The sequence below is a fragment of the Mesoplodon densirostris genome, chromosome 16 (assembly GCF_025265405.1).
Source record: "Mesoplodon densirostris isolate mMesDen1 chromosome 16, mMesDen1 primary haplotype, whole genome shotgun sequence".
Taxonomy (NCBI): Eukaryota; Metazoa; Chordata; class Mammalia; order Artiodactyla; family Ziphiidae; genus Mesoplodon; species Mesoplodon densirostris.
Window position 1 is genome coordinate 57,501,939 of NC_082676.1, and position 21,472 is coordinate 57,523,410.

Below are 21,472 nucleotides of genomic sequence, written 5' to 3' on the forward strand. Positions count from 1 at the left end.
TTCCTCTGCTCCAATAAATCATGTTGGTGACTTTGGCGGACTATCAAATGAGTTTCTTACTGGCTGCTTTTCCTTCACTCCTCTCTTTATCGATGCCAGTCTACCAAAATTTAGCCCTCTCCTGGAGAGTGGTGTCTTTGCTTCTACCAATTCATATCCTCTCTTGGGTCCTGCTTTTTCTTCTGACAGCTTTGGAATCTGAACTTATATGTTATGCCTTTTTTTTTTTTTTTTTTTTTTTGTGGTACGCGGGCCTCTCACTATTGTGGCCTCTCCCATTGCAGAGCACAGGCTATGGACGCACAGGCTTAGCGGCCATGGCTCACGGGCCCAGCCGCTCCGTGCCATGTGGGATCCTCCCGGACCGGGGCACGAACCCGTGTCCCCTGCATCGGCAGGCGGACTCTCAACCACTGCGCCACCAGGGAAGCCCTATGCCATTTTTTTAAATTTAAATTTTGAACTAATTTTATGCTTGCAGAAAAGTTGGAAGAATAGAACAGGGAGTTTCCTAATGTCCTGCCTTCACTTAGCTTCCTCCATTGTTAACATATTATTTAACCATTTGTTAGGGTGCTTTTGCCAAAACTAAGAAATTAACATTGGTACAGGATTATTAACTAAACTGCAGATGTTACTGAATTTTGCCAGTGTTTTCACTAATGACTGTTTTCTGTTCCAGGATCTGATCTGGGATCCCACATCACATTTAATTAGTCTCCTCCTATAACAATTCCTCACTCTTTCCTCGTCTTTCATGATATTGACACTTTTGAAAAATACTGGTTGTTTATTTTGTTGCTCAAATTGTTCTGGCTTTGGCCATGAGGAGCATCTTGGGTTGTCGCCTGTGTCCTTTGAACATATCCCCCTCCTTTTATGAGCATATCTTTCATTCTGACTTGACAAGATGTTTCAGGCTCATCTTGTACTTCCTTTGCCCCAGCTCTGGGATCAGCCTCTTCTCCAAGAAGCCCTGGTTTCTTTTTATTGGAGAGTGACATTTAGAAACCCAGATCTGGGTACAAGATATGCTCTTCAGTATCAGGTGTCATTACTTCTAGGCCCTTTCAGCAGACAGAGCTAGGACATATACGTATTTATACCCACACACATGCATGCCTCCATGGTTCTATATCTGTTATCTGTGTCATAAGTCGTAAGGTTATACGAAAGGTCATAAGTTTATACTAATTTCTTCTGATTCCATCTAAAACCGCAGATTTTAGCTTTCCCCTCTTCGTATGTAACTTTTCTCCTGCCCTGAGAAGCCTGGCTCTCATCGTCTTTAGTTTTACAGTATTCAGTCAAGATACCGTTTGCTGTTCTCTTCTGGTTCAGTTCTTTCTCCCCACTCACCACCCCTTCACTGAGGTGTGATGCATTTGCAGTACAGCTAGGTAGGTTTGTTAGTGCTCGTGTTCCCCACTGGACCCCCACACATGCTGGTTGGTATCATGATCTTAATTTTTGAGTGTGTGAAGGCTGTGAGCTTTGCTGTGGTTCTGATACTCAGAGGAAGGTCAGGCTGCCTCACGCCTGTTCTCCAGTTCCCATTACCCACCCCTCCTTTGCCACCCACTGTATAAGTAAGCCATTTCTGTCATTTCTGGTTTATTCTTTTTTTCTTTAATATTTATTTATTTACTTATTTTTATTTGGCTGTGCCAGGTCTTAGAATTGCGATGCACGGGATCTTTGTTGTGGCATGCGGGATCCAGTTCCCCGACCAGGGATTGAACCTGGGGCCCCTGCATTGGGAGCGTGGAGTCTTAGCCACTGTGCCACCAGGGAAGCCCCATTTCTGATTTACTCTTCTTGTGTTTCTTTGGTTTTGTGCCATTTTAAACTCATCAGGTTTGTGCTAGATTGTCCAGCCGCCGTTAGGGACATGGTCACTCTCACCTCATCCTCAACAGCCATTCCTCCTCTGAGAGGAAGACGCCGCCACTGCTGAAAGGTGGGCCGTGTGGTTAAGCTAGAAACTTCGTGTGTTTAGCACCTTCATATTTTAACTACTTAGATTTCAGTTGGTAGCATTTAAAGTTTAACTGGTATTTTATTTAACGTTTGCTAATAAAGCAGAAAGGGGATAGGAAAGAATGCACCTTTTCCTACACCGTCTTATCCACCTCCTTTAATACTAGATATTTTAGTCAGTTCCTAATCACACAAATATTACATTAAATATACTCCTTGGGGGGGGAAAAGAAAGCTTCACACCTAAGGATAAAGTCCCCTTTGATCTCCATCCCCCAACACGAAACAATTTTTATTATCCTTTCAGATTCTGTATACATTTCTAAGCATATGTGCCTGTAGGGGAAAACATTTTATGTGTGATGCTTTTTTCCACATAAAAGGTATACTTTATCTTTCTTCAGCTTGCTTTTTTACTCATATGTGTCTTAGAAAATCTATTCATGTTGTATAGATAGCCCTGCCCCACTGTTTTTAACAGCTGCAGAGTATTTCTTGGTGACTGTCCTTGTGTGTCTCTTGGTGCACATGTGTAGACACTAAGAAGTGGATCTGTGGGGCTGCAGGCTGTGTCCCTGTCCCACTGTGATCACTACAGCAGATTGCTCTCCCAAGTGACTGCCATTTTACCCTTTCCACCAGCTTTGCATCAGAGTACTTGTTTCTCTTCTGGTCATCAATATTTGATATTTCCTGTGTCTCAAATTTGGGACATTTTGAAGGTGAAAAGTGGCATTTTGTTCTCATTTGCTTTCCTCTGAAATAGTGAGGTCGAGTGTATTTTTAGCCTTTTACATTTCCTTTTCTGTGATTTGTCCATTTTTAACTGCTTTCTTTTTCTTACTAATTTATATGAGTTACTATATATGCTAGATTGATTCATTTAACTAATATTTATTAATCAAGAGATCAAAATGCATATGCCCAGACACTGCTTTAGGTGCTGGGGTAACAGCAATAAACAAGGTTTCTAATTTCACAGAACTTAAGAGGAAGTTGGACCAAAGAAAATCTAAATAAATCAGTAGGATTATGTACCTGTTAATAAGTGCTATTAAAAAATTAGAGTAGGGCTTCCCTGGTGGTGCAGTGGTTGAGAGTCTGCCTACCGATGCAGGGGACACGGGTTCGTGCCCCGGTCTGGGAGGATCCCACATGCTGCGGAGCGGCTGGGCCCTTGAGCCGTGGCCACTGAGCCTGCGCGTCTGGAGCCTGTGCTCCGCAGCGGGAGAGGCCACAACAGTGAGAGGCCCGCGTACCGCAAACAAAAAAAAAAAAAAAAAGGAAAAAAAAAAAAATTAGAGTAATGGTAGAGAGAGGACCTGAGTCAGGAGGGAGCCCCAGTTTCCCCTTCCGGACCATCCTCTTGAGTGTTTGCCCGGAGGCGGGTGGTCAGGGAGGGCTTCTCAGAGAAGGTGGGGTCAGAGCTGAGATCTGAATGATGAGAAGGAATTGGCCGTGGAAGTGTCCAGACAGAACAGCATGTGCCTGGGCTCCCAGGTGGGGCTAGTGAGTCGGGGGGACACGGACGGACACAGTGCAACTGCTTGTCAGAGACAAGTGTGCAGGAGTAGACATGAGGTCTGTATCAGGAGGTTGTTTCTTCGGCTTCTCCTTTTCTGTCTAGGCTAGGTGCCCAAAAAGAGCTTTGCTCTGGGGAATTTGTGCGTCAGGATTTGATCACTGGGTTTTGTGGTTGTTTTAAGGCATAGGCTTTTTCTTTTTAATAAAGGAAAATTTTCTGTTTCAGATTACCTAGGAACAGTACGATTTGGGGTTATCACAAATAAACATCTTGCGAAACTGGTATCCTTAGTACACTCTGGAAGTGTGTATTTACATAGACATTTCAACACATCACTTGTAAGTATTTTGAAATCACGTTTATATTAGCGCAGTGGTTCTTAACCTTGTTTGGATCACAGACTTCTTTGAGAATTGGATAAAATCTATGGATACTCTCTCTAGGAGAGTGCACATGATTTTATATTGCAAACTGAGAGTCCCTACAGCCCCTCTGTAGAGCCCATGCCCCTGGTTTAGAACTCATGCATTAGAGGGCTCTTGGTTTTAACATCTAGAAATTCTGTTTATATTCTTAGATTTTGATACAGCCTTGTTAGTTTTCCTTCTTGGATGAAATTACAGAGTTACTCTGTTGGAGAAGTGTTACTCTGGGCCCATGTTCTCAGAGGTTAAGCTTCCTTTGGGCAATGTTCTTTGTTCATTTGTTCCATTTATCAAGAGTAGAAATGTGACATGCTTTTCTCCTTTAGCTGATGAAATGGATTTTGAAGTTCTTGTCAAGTCACAGTGAGAAGTTGTTGGCTTTCCGCCCCAGAGAGCCTCGTTTTCCATTGTTGTCTTTGTTCCCTGATTTTATTTGCCTTTTGGTGGACCAGCCCCAACTCAGCTATTTCTGAGCTTCTGACCTGTATCCTTAGTCCTGTGCTTCTGCTCTGTTTATTGCTACTTCCTCAGTCCCAGCACTGAGTTTATTTTTCTTCAGTATTTTCTCTCTCTGACTTAATTGATGGTATCAGTGACTTACAGGTCGAGTGAAGACCAGATCTCCTGTACCCAGTGTGCCCAGCCCTTTAATCCCATGCTCCCCTTGGCTCAGTGTGCAGGCCTCATGCTGTTAGACCCTCCTGGGGGGCACCGTCAGTGCCAGTCACCCTGGCTTCTGCATATCTCTGTATCCCAGATGGCTTTACTTCTCGCAGTTTATATTCCCAAAGTCAAATGTATTTCTGTGTTTTCCAGATAGAAATGTTGATTATATTTTTTCAGACTCCCACCATCCCACTTTGGGAATCACTGCTGTGATGGTTTCTCCCACCACCCACCTGCTCTCCTTGTTTCTCTGTCTAAGCTTCTTTTGACTTCATCTGCCTTTGCTATCATTTTCCTTCATCCTTCCTTTGTAGCATGCTATACAACCAACATATCATGTTTATGTATAGTAAAGGGTACTGAGGAAGAAATTTAAAATAGACGGAGAAAAGAAGGTAGGACTGAGAATGATACTGAAAAAGATATTGGGTTTACTGCATCAATTCCATAGTTTTTAAGGTTGGTTGGTTGGTGTAGCAGCAGAATTCCTTTTAGCAAATGAAATAATACTGGGATACCAGTATTTTTTAAAAATAAAAGCAGTGGACATCTTTGTTGTAAGCCAATTTAAACCTCTATTTTGGGGAGTGTAAAATACCTCATTTTGTGGAACTCTCCAAAGCATTCTGTGGGGAGTTTTGTTTGAAACCCAGTGATTTATATCACTGGAATTTCAAACATAATTTTGTGTTGACATACTCTTGATTATTATAGGAAAACAAAGCAAAAAATCTAGGTGTATCTCTCCTTCATTCTGTACACATAAAATGTGATCTGTGGCCTTGTACAAGTTCCAGGTCACTCATGGATTCATGCAAATATTTGTTGAGTTCCTGCTCTGTGCCAGGTGTTCTAGTCACTGGGGGTACATGTGAGCAAGGCAGATGCAAACTTCTGCCCTAACAGAGGGTCCCCAGGGACCAAGTTAAACATGATTTTACCAAGGTAAAAATTATCCTTGACTCCATCATTTCTGTTCCCTTAGAGCTCCCCTTGCGCAGGGTGGTAGAGGTCATTGTTGCCAGCAGCAGGCAGGGAGACTTATTTGTTGATAGACGAGTTGTCTAAAGGGAAAAAGATGAACCACATGATATGGAAGTCACCTCTTACAGCTGCTTTTGCTTTTCCGAGCTGCTTGTGAGGAGGCGCTCTGTCTGGAGAAGTAAAGCCAGGGTTTAGCTGCACAGGCAGGGACAGGTCGTGTCACTGCTCTGAGCCTCATTTTCCTCACCTGTGAAGTGTGGGGTTGAGGACGGGGCTGAGGATGTGCTTTGATCCTGCCCTGCCTTTTATCCTCTGTGCATTTGTCCTTCCCAGGTCTTTCCCAGGGAGGTCATCAACTACACAGCTGAGAACATCTATAAGTGGGCCTTAGAAAACCGAGAGACGCTCCTTCGCTGGCTGCGGCCACACGGCGGCAAGAGTCTCCTGCTGAACAATGAACTGAAGAAGGGACCAGCACTTTTTGTATTTATACCTTTTAATCCCTTAGCCGAAAGTCATCCTTTAATAGATGAGGTAAGAGTCATAATGGTAAAAGGTGTCTCATAAGGAGTCGGAGAAACTCATTAACTTAGCCTTTTCTCATTCCGCGATCAGAGTAGTTTCCCCTAGCCGCCAAGCGGCCACCAGGAGCAGCTGCTGCATTTCTGTGGCGTTACTCCTTTCTCCTGTAAGTGAGCAGGAGAGCCCGTGCCTTGGGTAGGATTCACCACAGCCTCTCTGGCCACATTACTGACAGCTGCTCAGGTCTGGCTGAGTCGGAGGGTACAGGGAAGGCAAACTGTGCCTGTCTGGAAAAGGACCAGATGGCCCTCTTCCTGCGGTGACGGATGCCTGGGAGAGGGGCAGAGGGGATGGACAACACAGGCAGGGTTTACTGTGGCCTTTGGGATGCTGTTGTCACGGGGGTTTGATCAGACTGTTGGCCCTGGCCACTCTCAGCCCAGCAGCCAGCAGCGGTGGTGGTGACCTTGGGATCCCATGTTTTTCTAAACCTTGCATGTCTCACAGAGCAGTTTTCAGAGACAACCGCCATCAGGAGTCAGCCCCTCCTTGCTGCCTCTTCTGCTTCATCTGGGGCATTCACTGTCTCTGGGTGTGAGTTTATACGTGGGATCGTTCGGAGGCACTTAGAGCAATAACAGTCATCCGAGAGCGCGTGGGATTGCTAAATTGGATTTACTGGGGGTTTATTTTTTCCTTCCCTCAAGGATCCCTTAATTGGCCAAAACCAATTTCAGGCAGCCAGTGAATCACTGGCCAGGCTGCCTAGATACTGCCTCTCCCAAGCCCTCCACGTGAGCCTGATGGCCTGCTTTCCTGAGGGAGCCGGGAGGCCAGGCCAGAGCCCTCACTTGGCTGCTCTGGAGCCTCTTTGTTGAAGTTATTATCCCTGCTGGGGGCCTTCTAAGTGGATGCTGCTACCGTGGCTTAGAGGAGGAAAGAAGAGAGGATGAAATAGCTTTGTTTATTCTCTGATTAGGGAGGACTTGAAGTAATAAGACTTAATTTCTTTAGAAAATCTTCACTACACAGTTATTTTATGAACTAAGACACTCTTTCTTTACTAAGACACTCTAATATTAAGAGCCCTTAAAGCTCTTTGTAGGAAAGGTGGGGTTTTCAACCAAGGTATTAACCATGGTTGTGGATTTTTACTTTAACTTTTAAAGTTTCCTCCTGGAGAGTTCTGTCTTGTCTGGCTTGGGCATGTCGGGTTTCTGGGTCAGGTGGTATTTTGTGACTGGAGCCCAGTTCCTCTGGGGGGTTGTGCTTGGATTTAGACACCTGGTGGGAGACACTTGCTTTCCAACTCTTTGTTTCTGGGTGAGTGTCTCTCCCATCTCCCCGTACTCCTCTGTCTTTGTTTATCAAGGTTTTGCCCACAGCTCCTTTCCTCTGGGCTCTTAGTGTTCCTGTGAGGTGAAGAGAGTCCCTAATCGCAGCCTGTGGTTAAACCAGGTGGCATCTTAGCAGTGTTATGGATTACTCAGCCAAGTGCAGTACATTTCCCTGTTCATTTCAGGCCCTTTTAGCAAACGCTTATGGAGCACTGTGCCAGGGAGCCACGGTGGAGAAAGATGGAGAAGGCGGAGCCTTGGTCTCATGGTCTCGGAGGCCTGTCTGGTAGGGGAGCAAGAACCTGCTTGTAATTCAAGGCAGAGTGTGCTCAGCCCCAGGAGGAACTGGAGGAGAGGGGGGGCTGTCCCGGGAAGCTGGGGGCTGGGCAGGAGGGAGGCAGGAGGGGGCTGCAGGAGGGGTGAGTGTTTGAGACAGGCCTTCAGGGGTGGCCAGAATTGTGATGGGCTGAGAGAAACTTAAGGGAAGGAATAGCCTGAGCAAAGGCACGGGGGTGGGCAGGGGGCGACGGGTTTAGATATTAGGAAACAGGATAGGTTGTGTGGTCTCCATAAAGGACTGGTTGAAGAAGACCCAGAAAAGAAACGTTGGAGGAGAGGCTTTTGAGTGCTTCTTTGAGGACTCCAGGAGTAATCACAGCCATCACAGTCTGATAATGGAGCGTTGTCAGCAGAGCTGTGTTACCATTATTAAAGTTTTCCTAGCAGCCGTGTTCCAGAAAAGTGAGAAGTAGGGAGATGCTGAACTTGGACGGTGGTGTTGGGGATGGGAAGTGGGGCCTGTGACCATGGAAAGAGTGACACAGTGACTAGAAGTAAGGAAGTCATCCTCGGGGTTGGGCAGGATGGGAGGGGTGAACACGTCCCTTACATGAGGGTGAGTTCTAAACTCAAAGGCTCCTTGACCCCAAAAGAATTAAGCCTTAAGCCTTATTTTTCCATTATGCTTTTAGGCCCAACTTTGGGCAGGCGATGGAGGAGGCCTGCCTCGTCGAGAAGAGAGTGGTCATTGTAGAGTCAGGGCGGGGGTCAGTCAGTAAGGGACGGCCATATGGGGACCGCCCTGTGAGGCCCAGGCCGGGACCAGGCAGCTGCTCTTCCACACACGTGCCCCACCCCGCTCCCGGGAGAGCACGGCCTGCACCGCGCGTGGCATCAGGCCCCTGACCCCAGTGTCTCCAGAGAGTCGCGGAGAGCTCATGAGACATCTCAGTGTGCTTATCAAAAGAAATTCTTAGCGCAGCCAGAAGAGACTCTGTGTGGGTGCTTAGCTTGTTTTTTTTAAAATTATTTTTATTATTAATTAATTTTATTTTGGGCTGCATTGGGTCTTCGTTACTGCACGGGGGCTTTCTCAAGTTGCGGTGAGCGGGCTTCTCACTGCGGTGACTTCTCTTGTTGCAGAGCACGGGCTCTGGGCATGCGGGCTCTAGAGCGCAGGCTCAGTGGTTGTGGCGCACAGGCTTAGCTGCTCCGCGGCATGTGGGATCTTCCCAGACCAGGGCTCGAACCCGTGTCCCCTGCATTGGCAGGCAGATTCTTAACCACTGCGCCACCAGGGAAGTCCCGGTTTCTTAGCTTTCACAGCGCTGCTCTGAGGCGTCTACTGCGTATGAGTCTGGGGGACAAAGGCATCTTGTCCAGACTTACAGATTTCTCCGATTAACGAAAATGGAAGGAAGCATTTATAGTGCAAACATTTAAAGTTTTTTGCCAAATTTTCCTTATTAGTTCACATGAAATTAAATGTGACATCAAGTGATTCACATATGGGATGTAACTGGAGTGCCTTTTCAAAACTGCCTGTTATGAAAAAGGAATATAACAGTAAAAACTGGTTCAGTTTATAGGAGAAAACTAAGAACTCCTCACTTTTCAGGGGCATTACTGTATAAAATATTTTCTTCACTTAAGAATATCCTTTACATGGCTGCTTCATTTGTGAGAGACATTAAGAATGAAAGAGATGAGGAAGGAAGACCTCGTAAGGAGTTTTGCTGTCCTCAGTGTACTCCTACTTGGACTTTTCATAAAAGCCCACGGTAAATACAGTCGTCCCCTGGGATCCACAGTGGGGTTGGTTCCAGGCCCCCTGCAGGTACCAAAATCCAACACGCTCAAGTTCCATATGTAAAACGGCATAGTATTTGTATATAACCTATGCACATCTTCCCGTATATTTTAAATCGTCTCTAAGATTACTTACGATACCTCATGTAATATAAATGGTATGTAAATAGTTGCCTATGTGCAGCAAATTCAAGCTTTCTTTTCTGGCATTTTTCCCCCAGAATATTTTCGATCCATGGTTGTTTGAATTGCAGATACAGAACCTGAGGATATGGAGGGATGACTGTACTTGAATTTTTGTGGGTTTTGGTGGGGGGGACTGGGGGTGGTAATCTATTATGTCTTTGAATATAAAGTAGTACCAGGATGGGGCAAGAGGGCAGCTGGGCTATTTATGAATCATACGGGCTTGACCTTTTTAGCGTAATGTGCTGCCAGAGCCTTATCCTTTAAAAAGGGCTGAGATGTTTTTGTGTGGGGGAAAAAACCAAAACACTGGTTTATCATCTAAAATAACCATTTTTATGCCGAAGAACTATTCAAACAATCTGTTTTTCTGTACAAACGCATATGTCTTAAATTAACTATGTCTATAAGTATCATATGTTATAAAATTTCGGTTTTCTTTTAAATTAGAAAAGCACTTATTAAATGGTTTTCTCTCTCTCTCTCTCTCACACACACACACACACACACACTTTTCTTTTTTTTTTTTTGCTGTACGCGGGCCTCTCACTGTTGTGGCCTCTCCCATTGCGGAGCACAGGTTCCGGATGCGCAGGCCCAGCGGCCATGGCTCACGGGCCCAGCCGCTCCGCGGCATGTGGGATCTTCCCAGACTGGGGCACGAACCCGTGTCCCCTGCATCGGCAGGTGGACTCTCAACCACTGCGCCACCAGGGAAGCCCTAGGGTTGTATTTTTAAAAATAAGTGGTGGCAGTGTAGAGGCTCAGTTAAGGCGGGGGAGAGAAAACGGGGGCGCTCTGTGACACGTGAGGGCCTGAGTTGAGGCAGTGACTGTGAGGGTGCAAAGGGGGGCTGCTTCGTGATGCTGAAGTCAGAGCTGGCTGGATTGGAGGCTTGGGTGATGCAGAGGAGAAGTTGAGGGTCAGCTGATTTTTCCAGTTTGATGATGCCATTCTCCAGAAAGGGTGGTGCAGGAGGAGGAAGGCGAGATGGATGAGTATGGTTTGGAAGAGGCTGAACTCGTAGCCTCCTGTGAGGCATGAATTTATTTGGAAACATATGCTGTGAAATATTTGATCCACTTGTTAGATGGATCAACAAGTGGATCAAATATTTGGGAAATTTTTAGACTGTTACTTAAGATGAAGAAAGAAGACATCGTCTGGAGGAGTTTTAAGGATGTAAAGGAAAGTGCACTCAACTGGGCGTTGAGATTTAAATTCTGTTCCTGGTTCTTCGATGTGTGTCGTGGCATGAGCCACTTCACCCCATCATGGAGTAGACTGACATCTCCCTCTAAGACCCCTTCCGTCTCTGAACAGGCGGTTCAGTATTTGTTAACAGAGTGACAGGATCTGAAAAATAACCCAAGCCTCTTTGTTAATAGCTTTTGGTGTGACAGCTTCCTGTTTGATGCTGTTTCCAGCCAGGGTTCCTTCTTGTGAATCAGACAAGATGCTTTCCAGGTCTAAGAGCCACGGGGTCTGTCCCTCAGTCACCCCCACACCTCTCATGAGCTCCGCCCTGTGTTTCAGATCACCGAAGTGGCCTTGGAGTACAACAACTGTCACGGGGACCAGGTGGTGGAGCGGCTCCTTCAGCACCTGAGGCGAGTGGACGCCCCGGTGTTCAAGTCTCTGGCACCTGAGCCCCCGGCCCAGCTGCCGGACCCGCCGCTGATAACGGAGTCCCCCTGCTGCAACACCGTGGTGCTGCCCCAGTGGCACTCCATCTCCAGGACCCACAACGTGTGTGAACTGTGTGTCAACCAGACCGCTGGTGGCCTCAGGCCAAGCTCGGCCGGCATGCCCCAGTGCAGCTTTTTCGAGATGGCAGCAGCTCTGGATTCTTTCTACCTCGAGGAGCAGACCTTTTATCATGTGGCATCAGGCAGCATAGAATGCAGGAACTTTCTAAGTTTCTATAGCCCTTTCAGCTACTACACTGCATGTTGCAGGACCATAAACAGGGGCGTGACAGGCTTCATTGATTCTGAACAAGATGTCTTTGAAACCCCAACCATTGCATTTTCCTCCCTTGAGAAGAAATGTGAGGTTGATACCCCAAGCTCCGTTCCTCACATTGAGGAGAACAGGTATCTCTTTCCTGAACTGGACGTGGATAGCACAAGCTTCATAGGGCTGAGCTGCAGAACCAACAAGACCCTGAACATCTACCTTTTGGATTCCAATTTATTTTGGTTGTATGCAGAGAGGCTGGGTGCTCCGAGCGCTGCTCGGGTGAAAGGATTTGCTGCAATTGTAGACGTGAAAGAAGAGTCTCACTATGTCTTGGATCCAAAACAAGCTCTTATGAAGTTCACCCTAGGTACTGTGGGCAGTTTCCTTCCCCAAGCCTAATGCTTTGCTTAACTTAACCTAGGTAACTTTTATTTAGGGATCTCATTACGGTTGGCTCTTAGCGCATTTGAAATCTTTAGACTGCAGCTGGTCATAATTGTAAAAGAAGCTAATTTTGTATATTAAATGGAACAGAAACTTCCTAACTCCAAATTTTGGATAAGTTTGTCACTTAGCCCTTGGGGGCTAAGAGTCCAGCGTTCCTGATCGGCAGCGCCTGCCGCATTTCCACGGTGGCGCGAGCTGCGGCCGGGGGGAGCCTGGCCTCTGTGACGGACAGGGTGGTGGAGAGCGGGTCGGGTGGTAACTCCCCAGGGGCTGATGAACGTGAGCCCCAACAGCGGCTTCTTTCGAAAGGTACTTAAACAGAAAGCAGTGAAGCGATAGAACCGCCTGGCCCCCCTTTTTGTCTCACAGGTTTAACTGTCTAGGCGTCAAGGCCACCAGACCTAATTTGTTCTGCTGCTCTTTTATAACAAGTTGAGAAATGCTGCTCTGACCTTGGGTGCCTAGATTGTAACAAACAAGTGTCAAGTGCAATAAACAAGTGTCAGGTTGCAAACCAGCAAAACCCACTTTTTTTTTGGGGGGGGTGGCGGGTAAGGCCCCATTATGGGAGTGCATCCTTAGGCTTGGCAGCAGCAGTGAACTAACCGATGCTGTCCTGTTCCCAGGGCTTTGCTGCCATCCTTGATGTGCACACAAGGAAGTGAGAATTCAAAAGCCGTGTTAGTTCAGCCTCGTTGGAAACATGGGGGAAAGTTAGCATTTGCCAGGTGGAGACAGGAGGAATTTGGTGGGGAGGGAAACCTTTTATTTTCAAGTTTTGGAGAGTATGAAAGCAAGAGTAAGCTCAAAGCCCCTAAATGATGGTCATTTTAGCTGCCGTCCTTTAAGTCCAGGTGAAGCTCGTTTCTTATATTAGACACGTTAAAAGGCTTATGTTAATAAAAGGCTTTATATTATAAACACGAAGCCTCCTGAGTGCTTAGAGGAACCCTGTGACCAGTCACTTTATGAAGTGTGTACTCTTTTGATACTATAAATTGCTCCTAATTCATGTTTCCTAAAGTTACATTTTACTGTACTGAGTTTTCTGAAAATGAAACAAGCCTGTATTTTTAAAGTAAGTGTCTATTGGATTTTCCTGCATTCTGTTCTAATACTCAAGCATTCAGTGAGCTAGCTCATGATGTGTGCCTCCTGAATTTAATGGTAATCTGAAAGAAGCCTTCTTCCGATTTCTTTTCGTCTTCTGTTATCTCCTCTGAAACATCTAGCTCTCTTGTTCTTTGTGCTGTGGTTGGTGACAAAATTTGTCAGGGTCCTCGTCCAAAAACATTCACTGTGCATCGTTGTTGTTTTGGAGAGTTGACTTTTAAGTCAGCTGTCTCTGGGTCAGTTTCAGAATGTAGGCTTCATTCAGCTTAGTAAATAATTCTTAGTTTTATGTTTCAAAAACATAGCCAACTAAGTATCAGTCAGACGTTGATGACGGATTCTCTTCACAAGACCTTCCTCCTTTCCTCCTCCCTCCACGAAACATATCATTGTTCACTAGGGCCTCCCAATGGAGAGAAAAAAGAAAAAAAGAAGTGAAACAGATTAGTGCTGCTTCAGATGATACAAAGGAATCTGAAGATAGTAGAGTTGGTGGGGAGGGTAAAACTGTTGGTTCAGGTTAGGGTTTGGGATTATTTATGGGTTTTATTTATGTGTTTTTCCACTAAATATAATTGAGTTTATTTTTCTTAACCTTTTAAGAAAGAAACTTGAAGGACTTTAATAAAGGAAACAAAAACCATATAGCTCCTTATCCTTAAATTACTGAGTATTTAAACACCTTCCCCATTACAGTAGCCTGTGCAATTACTGCATCAGTAGTTATGCTTAAAGGTCTTGGTATAGTTGAAATCTCCATGGTGGCGTGTTGATGACTTATACAGTCTCAGGTGTCCATTTGTGGACCAGTGGTGTTTTTAAAAGGAGCATCGAATTCCTAGTCCCTGCATAGTAGAACACGGAACACCGAGTGGTGCTTTGTTAGCTAAAGTGCTGTCTGCTGAGTTACTACTGCCAAAGCTACCCCCTGTCCCCCCGGGTGGCTTCGTTCAGGGTTTTGCCTGTAGGTGAAGTGTTAAAAATGTGGGCCTGCGAAGCCAGCCCAATTTTTTAAATGTAGAGTTTAAAGTAGGCCAGCTACTCTCCTTGTACTGAGAGAAGAACTGATCTCATTTTCTCCTTATTTTTAGAGTCTTTCATTCAAAACTTCAGCGTTCTCTACAGTCCCTTGAAAAGGCATCTTATTGGAAGTGACTCTGCCCAGTTCCCATCTCAGCGTTTAATCACTGAAGTGACAACTGATACCTTTTGGGAAGTAGTCCTTCAAAAACAGGTATAGAATCAGGAGCGAGGCAAAAATCAAGCCATCTGTCCCTATTATAATAATTTCCAAAGCTGCAGTCATTGGGGTGAGCAGTTGAGTTTTTTTGGTTTGCTTGTTTTTTTAATTAATTTATTTATTTTTGGCTGCATTGGGTCTTCGTTGCTGCGCATGGACTTTCTCTAGTTGCGGTGAGCAGGGGCTACTCTTCGTTGCGGTGCGCGGGCTTCTCATTGAGGTGGCTTCTCTTGTTGCGGAACACGGGCTTTAGGCGCGCAGGCTTCATTCAGTAGCTGTGGCTTGTGGGCTTACCTGCTGCGCGGCATGTGGGATCTTCCCAGACCAGGACTTGAACCCGTGTTCCCTGCATTGGCAGGCAGATTCTTAACCACTGCGCCACCAGGGGGCGGTTGGTTTTGATGTACAAAAGATTGACCACATGACAGTCTTACTGCAGAACATGTGAATTACATGGTGGTTTTGTGATTGTAAAACGTCCTTAAGAAAGCACATAGGGCTTCCCTGGTGGCGCAGTGGTTAAGAATCCACCTGCCAATGCAAGGGACACAGGTTCGAGCCCTTGTCTGGGAAGATCCCACGTGCCACGGAGCAACTGAGCCCACGCGCCACAACTGCTGAAGCCCAGGCGCCTAGAGCCCGTACTCCGCAACAAGAGGAGCCACCGCAATGAGAAGCTCGCGCACTGCATCGAAGAGTAGCCCCTGCTCGCCGCAACTAGAGAAAGCCCACGTGCAGCAACGAAGACCCAATGCATCCAAAAATATAAATAAATAAATTTATTTTTAAAAAAAAGAAATCATGTAATTGAAAATACCTGAAGATTAAATTTTCACTGTAATTTGTGCATGAGCAACATTTATTGAATGCCTGCCAGGTTCTAAGCACAGTGAGGACCTGAGCAGCCTGGTAACAGCCGTCTTCCTCTTCCCATAGGACGTGTTGCTGCTTTATTATGCACAGTGGTGCGGCTTCTGTCCAGCCCTCAATCACGTCTTTATCCAGCTAGCTCGGCTCCTGCCTGCGGATACATTCACTGTGGCGAGGTAAGGAAGCCCGTGCTGCAGCGCTGGGTGCCTGCCTTCACTCCTCCTTATGGCTTAGCCGTTATGGCCTGCAAGGGTCTGCCCACTTTCTGTTGACCTTGGGTAAGATTTGGTTGATTGTCAGCTTAAAGCTGTGAGCAAAACCTCATTGGAGCCAAAGTTTTCCTGATGAATGCTGAGTGTTCCTTCCATGATGTTGAGTGTATTTAGTCCTGATTGAGTTCATAGGAGGGTGAGTGCAGTTCTGAGGGATTAGTGCTGACCTGGTTGCTCAGATAGCCCCCCAAGTGGCCAGCTTTCTGGAATACATGGCACTGGGGCCTTGGCCCAGCAAAAGGGGGCCAGTCCCTGGTGTGCTGCCAACCAGCCCTGGGACCTGGAGCAAATCTTCCCACCAGACCTCCTTTCCCTCCTCATTCCTAAAAGTAAGAGGCAAGATTGGCTGATACCTGCATGTTCTAGTTTTGTGATTCCTTGGTACTGTATGTATATGTGTAGCAAACAAAACAATGTTAAACCATTGTTTTGTAAAAATAAGGCTCAAAGAGTTTTTGGATCAGGTGGTAGGCAGTCTGAGATGAAAATTATTTAGATTTAAGCTATATCTTCTCCCCGCCACCCAAAAAAAAAAAAAAAAACCCTTCAGATAGAATTTAAATATAAAAGATCAAATCATAGAAAAAAATAACAGAAGCTAGAATATTGGATTTGCTAGTTCCTTTGAGAGGTGAAAACTTGCCAAAATGAAGCAGTTGAAAAAATAATGCAAGAAAGATGAACAGATTTCACTAGAAAAATGTGCAACGAAAATAAAACTGACTTACAAAAGGACGGTAGCTGTATTTTACAGCATATATGTCTTACCTTTTGTGTATGCTGTAAGTAATGATTAGAGCCACACTTGAGGAGCTACTATGCTGCGAGATTTTTTTTTTTTTTTTTTTTGCAGCACGCGGGCCTCTCACTGTTGTGGCCTCTCCCGTTGCGGAGCACAGGCTCCGGACACGCAGGCTCAGCGGCCATGGCTCACAGGCCCAGCCGCTCCGCGGCATGTGGGATCTTCCCAGACGGGGGCATGAACCCGCGTCCCCTGCATCGTCAGGCGGACTCTCAACCACTGCGCCACCAGGGAAGCCCGAGATTTTTATATATACATATTATCTGACTTAATCCTTAGACCATTCAGTGGAGCAGGTATGATTACCACTCTCTTTCTACTGAGGAGGGAACTGAGGCTCAAAAAGATTAGGCAGCCTGCCCAGAGTTACACAACCTGTAAATGAGGGAGCAGGATTCAGAATCAGGTGTTCATGCTCCAGACCCTGAGAAATTAAAATGGTTTAAAACTGCTGAGAGCAAAATGTGGATTGTACATATAATGGAATATTATTCAACCTTAAAAATTAGGAAGGAAATTCTGACACATGCTGCAACATGAGTGAACCTTGAGGATATTAATGCTGAGTGAAATGAGTCACAAAAGGACAAACACTGTATGGTTTCCCTTATATGAGGCACCAAGAGTAGTCAGATTCATAGAGACAGCGGAATGGTGGTTGCCAGGAGATGGGGGGAGGGGGGAAGGGGGAGGAGTTGTTTAATGGGGTCAGTTTCAGTTTTGCAAGATGAAAGAGCTCTGGAGATGGATGGTGGTGATGGGTGCACAGCGTTATGAATGTACTTAATACCACTGCACTGTACACTTAGAAATGGCTAAGATGGTAAATGTTATGTATATTTTACCACAATTTTAAAAAATAGGGGATGGAGGGAATAACAGCTGAGAAGGACTGCCATGTGAAGAAAGGTCATGAACAGGCTTTTCATGTAAGAGAAGAGAGTAAATAAACAAGTGGGGAAATTATAATCTAGTAAATGTAAATTAAAACAATAACAAAGTGTCATTTACACTTATTAAATTAAGGAATACTCTTAAGTGATAGAATCTTGTGTTGATAAAATAAAATTGGCACAGTCAGATGTAGCTAACAATAAGTAAATTGGCATAAACTTTTTGGAAAGCATTTTAGCAACATTTTAGCAAAAATGGTTATACATTTTTGATCCAGTTAATTTCACTTTGGGAAATTAAGGAAGTAGGACTTCCAGAGAAGCATGTGCTGGTCATTGCAGCATTATTTATATCCAACAGTAGAAAAATGGTTAAGTAAATTATGGTTGGGCATTTGATGGGATTTTTACCCCTTCGTTAGAACAACGCTTTTCATACAATTAACTGAAAAGAATAGAGTATGAAATATGATTGCTGCTCTTATCAGTATGTAGGCATATACACCAAAGCCTGAATGAGAATCCCAGAAAGAAGGTCCCGATTAGCACAATGGGGTTCTGAGTGGATGTTTACAAATGTTTTTCTTTTAATTTTACAGTTTGGTTTTTCTTTGAAGTAAAAATCAGGAGAAAGAAACACTTGATTATAAAATAAACTGTTCAACACCATTTGTTTAAAAAATAGAAACTCTGATGTTCCTGGTAGGCTTTCACAGACAGACAGGCAGCAGTACTGTTCTGTTAATGAAGCTATTTAAAACCATTATGATTTGGTTATGTCATTTTTTTTTTTTTTTTTTTTTTTTGGCGGTACGCGGGCCTCTCACTGTTGTGGCCTCTCCCGTTGCGGAGCACAGGCTCCGGACGCACAGGCTCAGCGGCCATGGCTCACAGGCCCAGCCGCTCCGCGGCATGTGGGATCTTCCCGGACGGGGGCACGAACCCGCGTCCCCTGCATCGTCAGGCGGACTCTCAACCACTGCGCCACCAGGGAAGCCATGGTTATGTCAATTTTTTTAAAGTGTATTTTATCCTTTTGGACAAATGCGAGGCACTGATTTCCCCCCCTCCGCACTCTGCCCCCAATGATACTTTTCTGAAAACTCCTGTCAAGTTAATGATTCAAAACATTTCCACCTTTTTTATGCACTATTTGTGAATATTGACACCTGGCCTAGCAGCCCTGCTGCTTCACTTCCTCCTTCTGGGACGTTCTTTTTGCTTCAACTGAGCAGTCCCTGGGGGCAGGTGGGGAGAAATTCCTGCAGGCCCAGCTCAGTGCAGACTGCAGGAGGGGCCCCCACCTAGTTCAGTGGTAATTAAGCACAGGTTGGCTCATTTAGCACAGATGTCATTTCCTGTATTAGAAAATTCATCTAAAATCTGCTAAGAAAACACAACTTTCTTGGCCTCTGTCTAGGCTTAACAGAATATAGAATATAATCTTCCTTATCTTGTTTTCTTACATTTTCAGAGGCTCAATGTGTTTTGCTCAATGATTTCCTTTTTCCAGAGCTGATTCAATGGTTAAGGTACTTGCCCAGATTTCGTTAGGTGCGTGGACTACTCCTGAGGTGTCAGCGAGACTTTTTTGAGGGGGGATTCTACGTTTACTTTCAAGACATGACATTTCCCTCATTGAGTTAGATGGGCAGTTGCACGTCCTGGAAGTCTCGCTGCTTCTCCCAGAAGCTGTGCCTGCCTTATACCCTGTGGTGCACTCACCGCCAGGGGCCAGTCTTGTGTGGGCGCAGACAGTGCCCTGGGTTCTTCAATTATTTGAGAAGATCCTTTCAAGTTGGAGTTTCTTGGGCTGATCTTTTGCTTTTTCTGTTCTTTCCCTTTGCCAGGATTGATGTATCTCAGAATGATCTTCCTTGGGAATTTATGGTTGACCGTCTTCCTACTGTCTTATTTTTTCCCTGTAACAGGTAAAGCTGAATTTTTTCAATATTTGGGCAGATGGGATTCTTTTGCTGAAAATGAAATGGGTTTAAGGTACTTCACAGAAGTGAAATGTACATCGTTATTTATTACTAAAGTATTTAGAATAAAATGTATTGTTAAAAAAATGTGACACTGGGAACCAAGGGTCAAAGGGCTTTGGTGTCATGATGTCAGGTGTGGTAGTGTTTTTAAGTTTGCCCCCTCCAAGAGTGTGTTTTACACAAGTATGAATGTGGCCACTGGAACTTGTTCACCTTCTTGGCCTTATGAGCACACAGTGAGTGCTGAGATTGACAGCAAAGAGCCCCAGGTTCACGTGGGGCAAAACAACAGCTCACTGTTGGGCCTCACGGGGAGTCAGGCCCGGCCCGCCCGCTTCCACATGAGTCATTTATCATTGAGCCCTGCGGACGGCCACCTCGGCCCCCTGGTATAAGGAGGAAACGGAGGCCCTCCTACCCACTGCATCCGCATACTGGAGCTCAAGAAGCCTTCTCCCCAGGTGTGCAGACTTCTGTGAATGTCACCTGACGGGGCTGTCACCTTGATCTCTTCACATTTGTCTAAGTGGTGCTTCAAGGTGAGTGATCAGGGCAGCTTCCCTGAAAGCCCAGCGAGCAGGGATGGGCCGTTAGCAAGGGGACGTGACCTGGCAGCGAATGTGGATCCAGATGTTTTGGTAGAAGGGAAATTAACTCTTGGCCTTTTAAAGCCTGATAAACCAGATGTTCTCTTGGTACAGATTCCTGTTTGTTTTTAAAAGGATGGGTCCTCAGGGACCCAGTCACATGGCTTTGACAATATCTTTAAAGGGAAAAGCATTTGCAGGATGATTTTAATGACGTTCCCTAGCTCACGTCTTTTATTCTCTGGCGCTCGCTTTTACCGTTTATTGCAGCCACTGCCGTGCTCTTCATGCTTCTCTAGGAGAGTGCTTCCTTCATGTGTAGTGAATCATTTCCTTGGTTTTTCCCCCTTATCTCAAAGAATTTTTGCTGGAATACGTCCTGTGGTAGTAGGGTCTTGTCAAATCACGCACTGAAAACAGTGTGACTCACCCAGTTCTACTGCTGACTGTATTGTGACGAGCCTTTTTCTTTTTAAGAAGTGTCTCAGCAGGTGCCACACGGTCCAGGAACCGTGGACAATAACACAAGTAATTTCATCGTGTGTGGGACAGAGGTGGGGCATGAAGTTTAACACACCATAATTTTCAAATTTCAATCATAGTTGGAAAAAACATTGACGTCGTAACACCCAGCACATGCCTTTGCACAAAGATGTTCTCAGCAGCTGGAATTGTTTCGCGTTTGGGTCGAGTGCCTTTCATCCTGAGGTTGCCTGCTGGAGTCAGCATAGAGATGAGCTCATTTTCCATGCCCTGCAGGAAGGTCGCTGCTACAGCTTCTTCCTAGTTCCCTTGTCTTGAAAAGTCAAGAGAGTAAATACTGAACAGGAGTAGACTGTCCAGTTCCATTCTAATGCAGAGAGCTTGGTAAACCAAAGCCTTACTGCTTTGGAATGGAATTTTTCTTATTTCCTAAAAATAAATGGTAATCAGAAGTGAAGCAAGCTCTTCATTAACTGGTCCAAAGTGAGTGTTCAGTTCACTCAGAAGGTAAAGGGCAAAAAGCTGATAGCTCACAAAAGAGGAAATGAAAAACTGATAACAAGCAGTAAGACCTTCTTCACAGGGCGCATGCTTATGTTATTTTTAGTGAAAAGAATATAAAAGCATATATGTGTTTTGGTAAAATATAAATTTAACATGCACTGGGTTAAAATGTGTGCAGAAGGGAAGGTGTCAAGATGTTGACGACGATAATTTTGGAGGAGTGAAGGTTACCACTGGTCACAGGGGTGCCTCTTGTATGCTCTTTATATCCTTTGCAAATTGTCCTCAGTGAGCACGTCGTTTGCATTTTATGATCATGAAAGAAACCATAGGAAAGAGCTTGTCCTCTGCCACAGTGCACAGCCTGGACTACCTCTTGCTCCCAACAGGGCCGCCTTCTTGTGCAGGGGCACCTTAGAACCACTCTTCTTCCCCCACTCTGTGATGTTCCAAAATGCAGGTGCTCTGGCCCGGCCCTGGGCCAGGAGATCAGAAGTGGGTGGGGGGTTCATTCTGATGTGCCCCCTGGGGAAGGACCTCGCTTCTTTAGAGGAGCAGCCCACCCTCCCTCAGTATTATAGCCCCTCTTTGGAGCAGG

General features: G+C 45.4%; 1 protein-coding gene across 3 annotated transcripts in view; it reads left to right on the plus strand.

Annotated features, from left to right (window-relative positions):
• TXNDC11 (thioredoxin domain containing 11) overlaps positions 1-21,472 on the plus strand; it is a 73,238-nt gene that overhangs the window by 49,245 nt on the left and 2,521 nt on the right. For all 3 annotated transcript variants that reach the window (XM_060078018.1, XM_060078016.1, XM_060078017.1), the window contains 6 exons: positions 3,731-3,843; positions 5,914-6,114; positions 11,250-12,042; positions 14,327-14,469; positions 15,412-15,521; positions 19,163-19,243. In XM_060078018.1, coding sequence (XP_059934001.1) covers positions 3,731-3,843; positions 5,914-6,114; positions 11,250-12,042; positions 14,327-14,469; positions 15,412-15,521; positions 19,163-19,243 — 1,441 coding nt within the window. The remainder of the gene's footprint in view (positions 1-3,730; positions 3,844-5,913; positions 6,115-11,249; positions 12,043-14,326; positions 14,470-15,411; positions 15,522-19,162; positions 19,244-21,472) is intronic.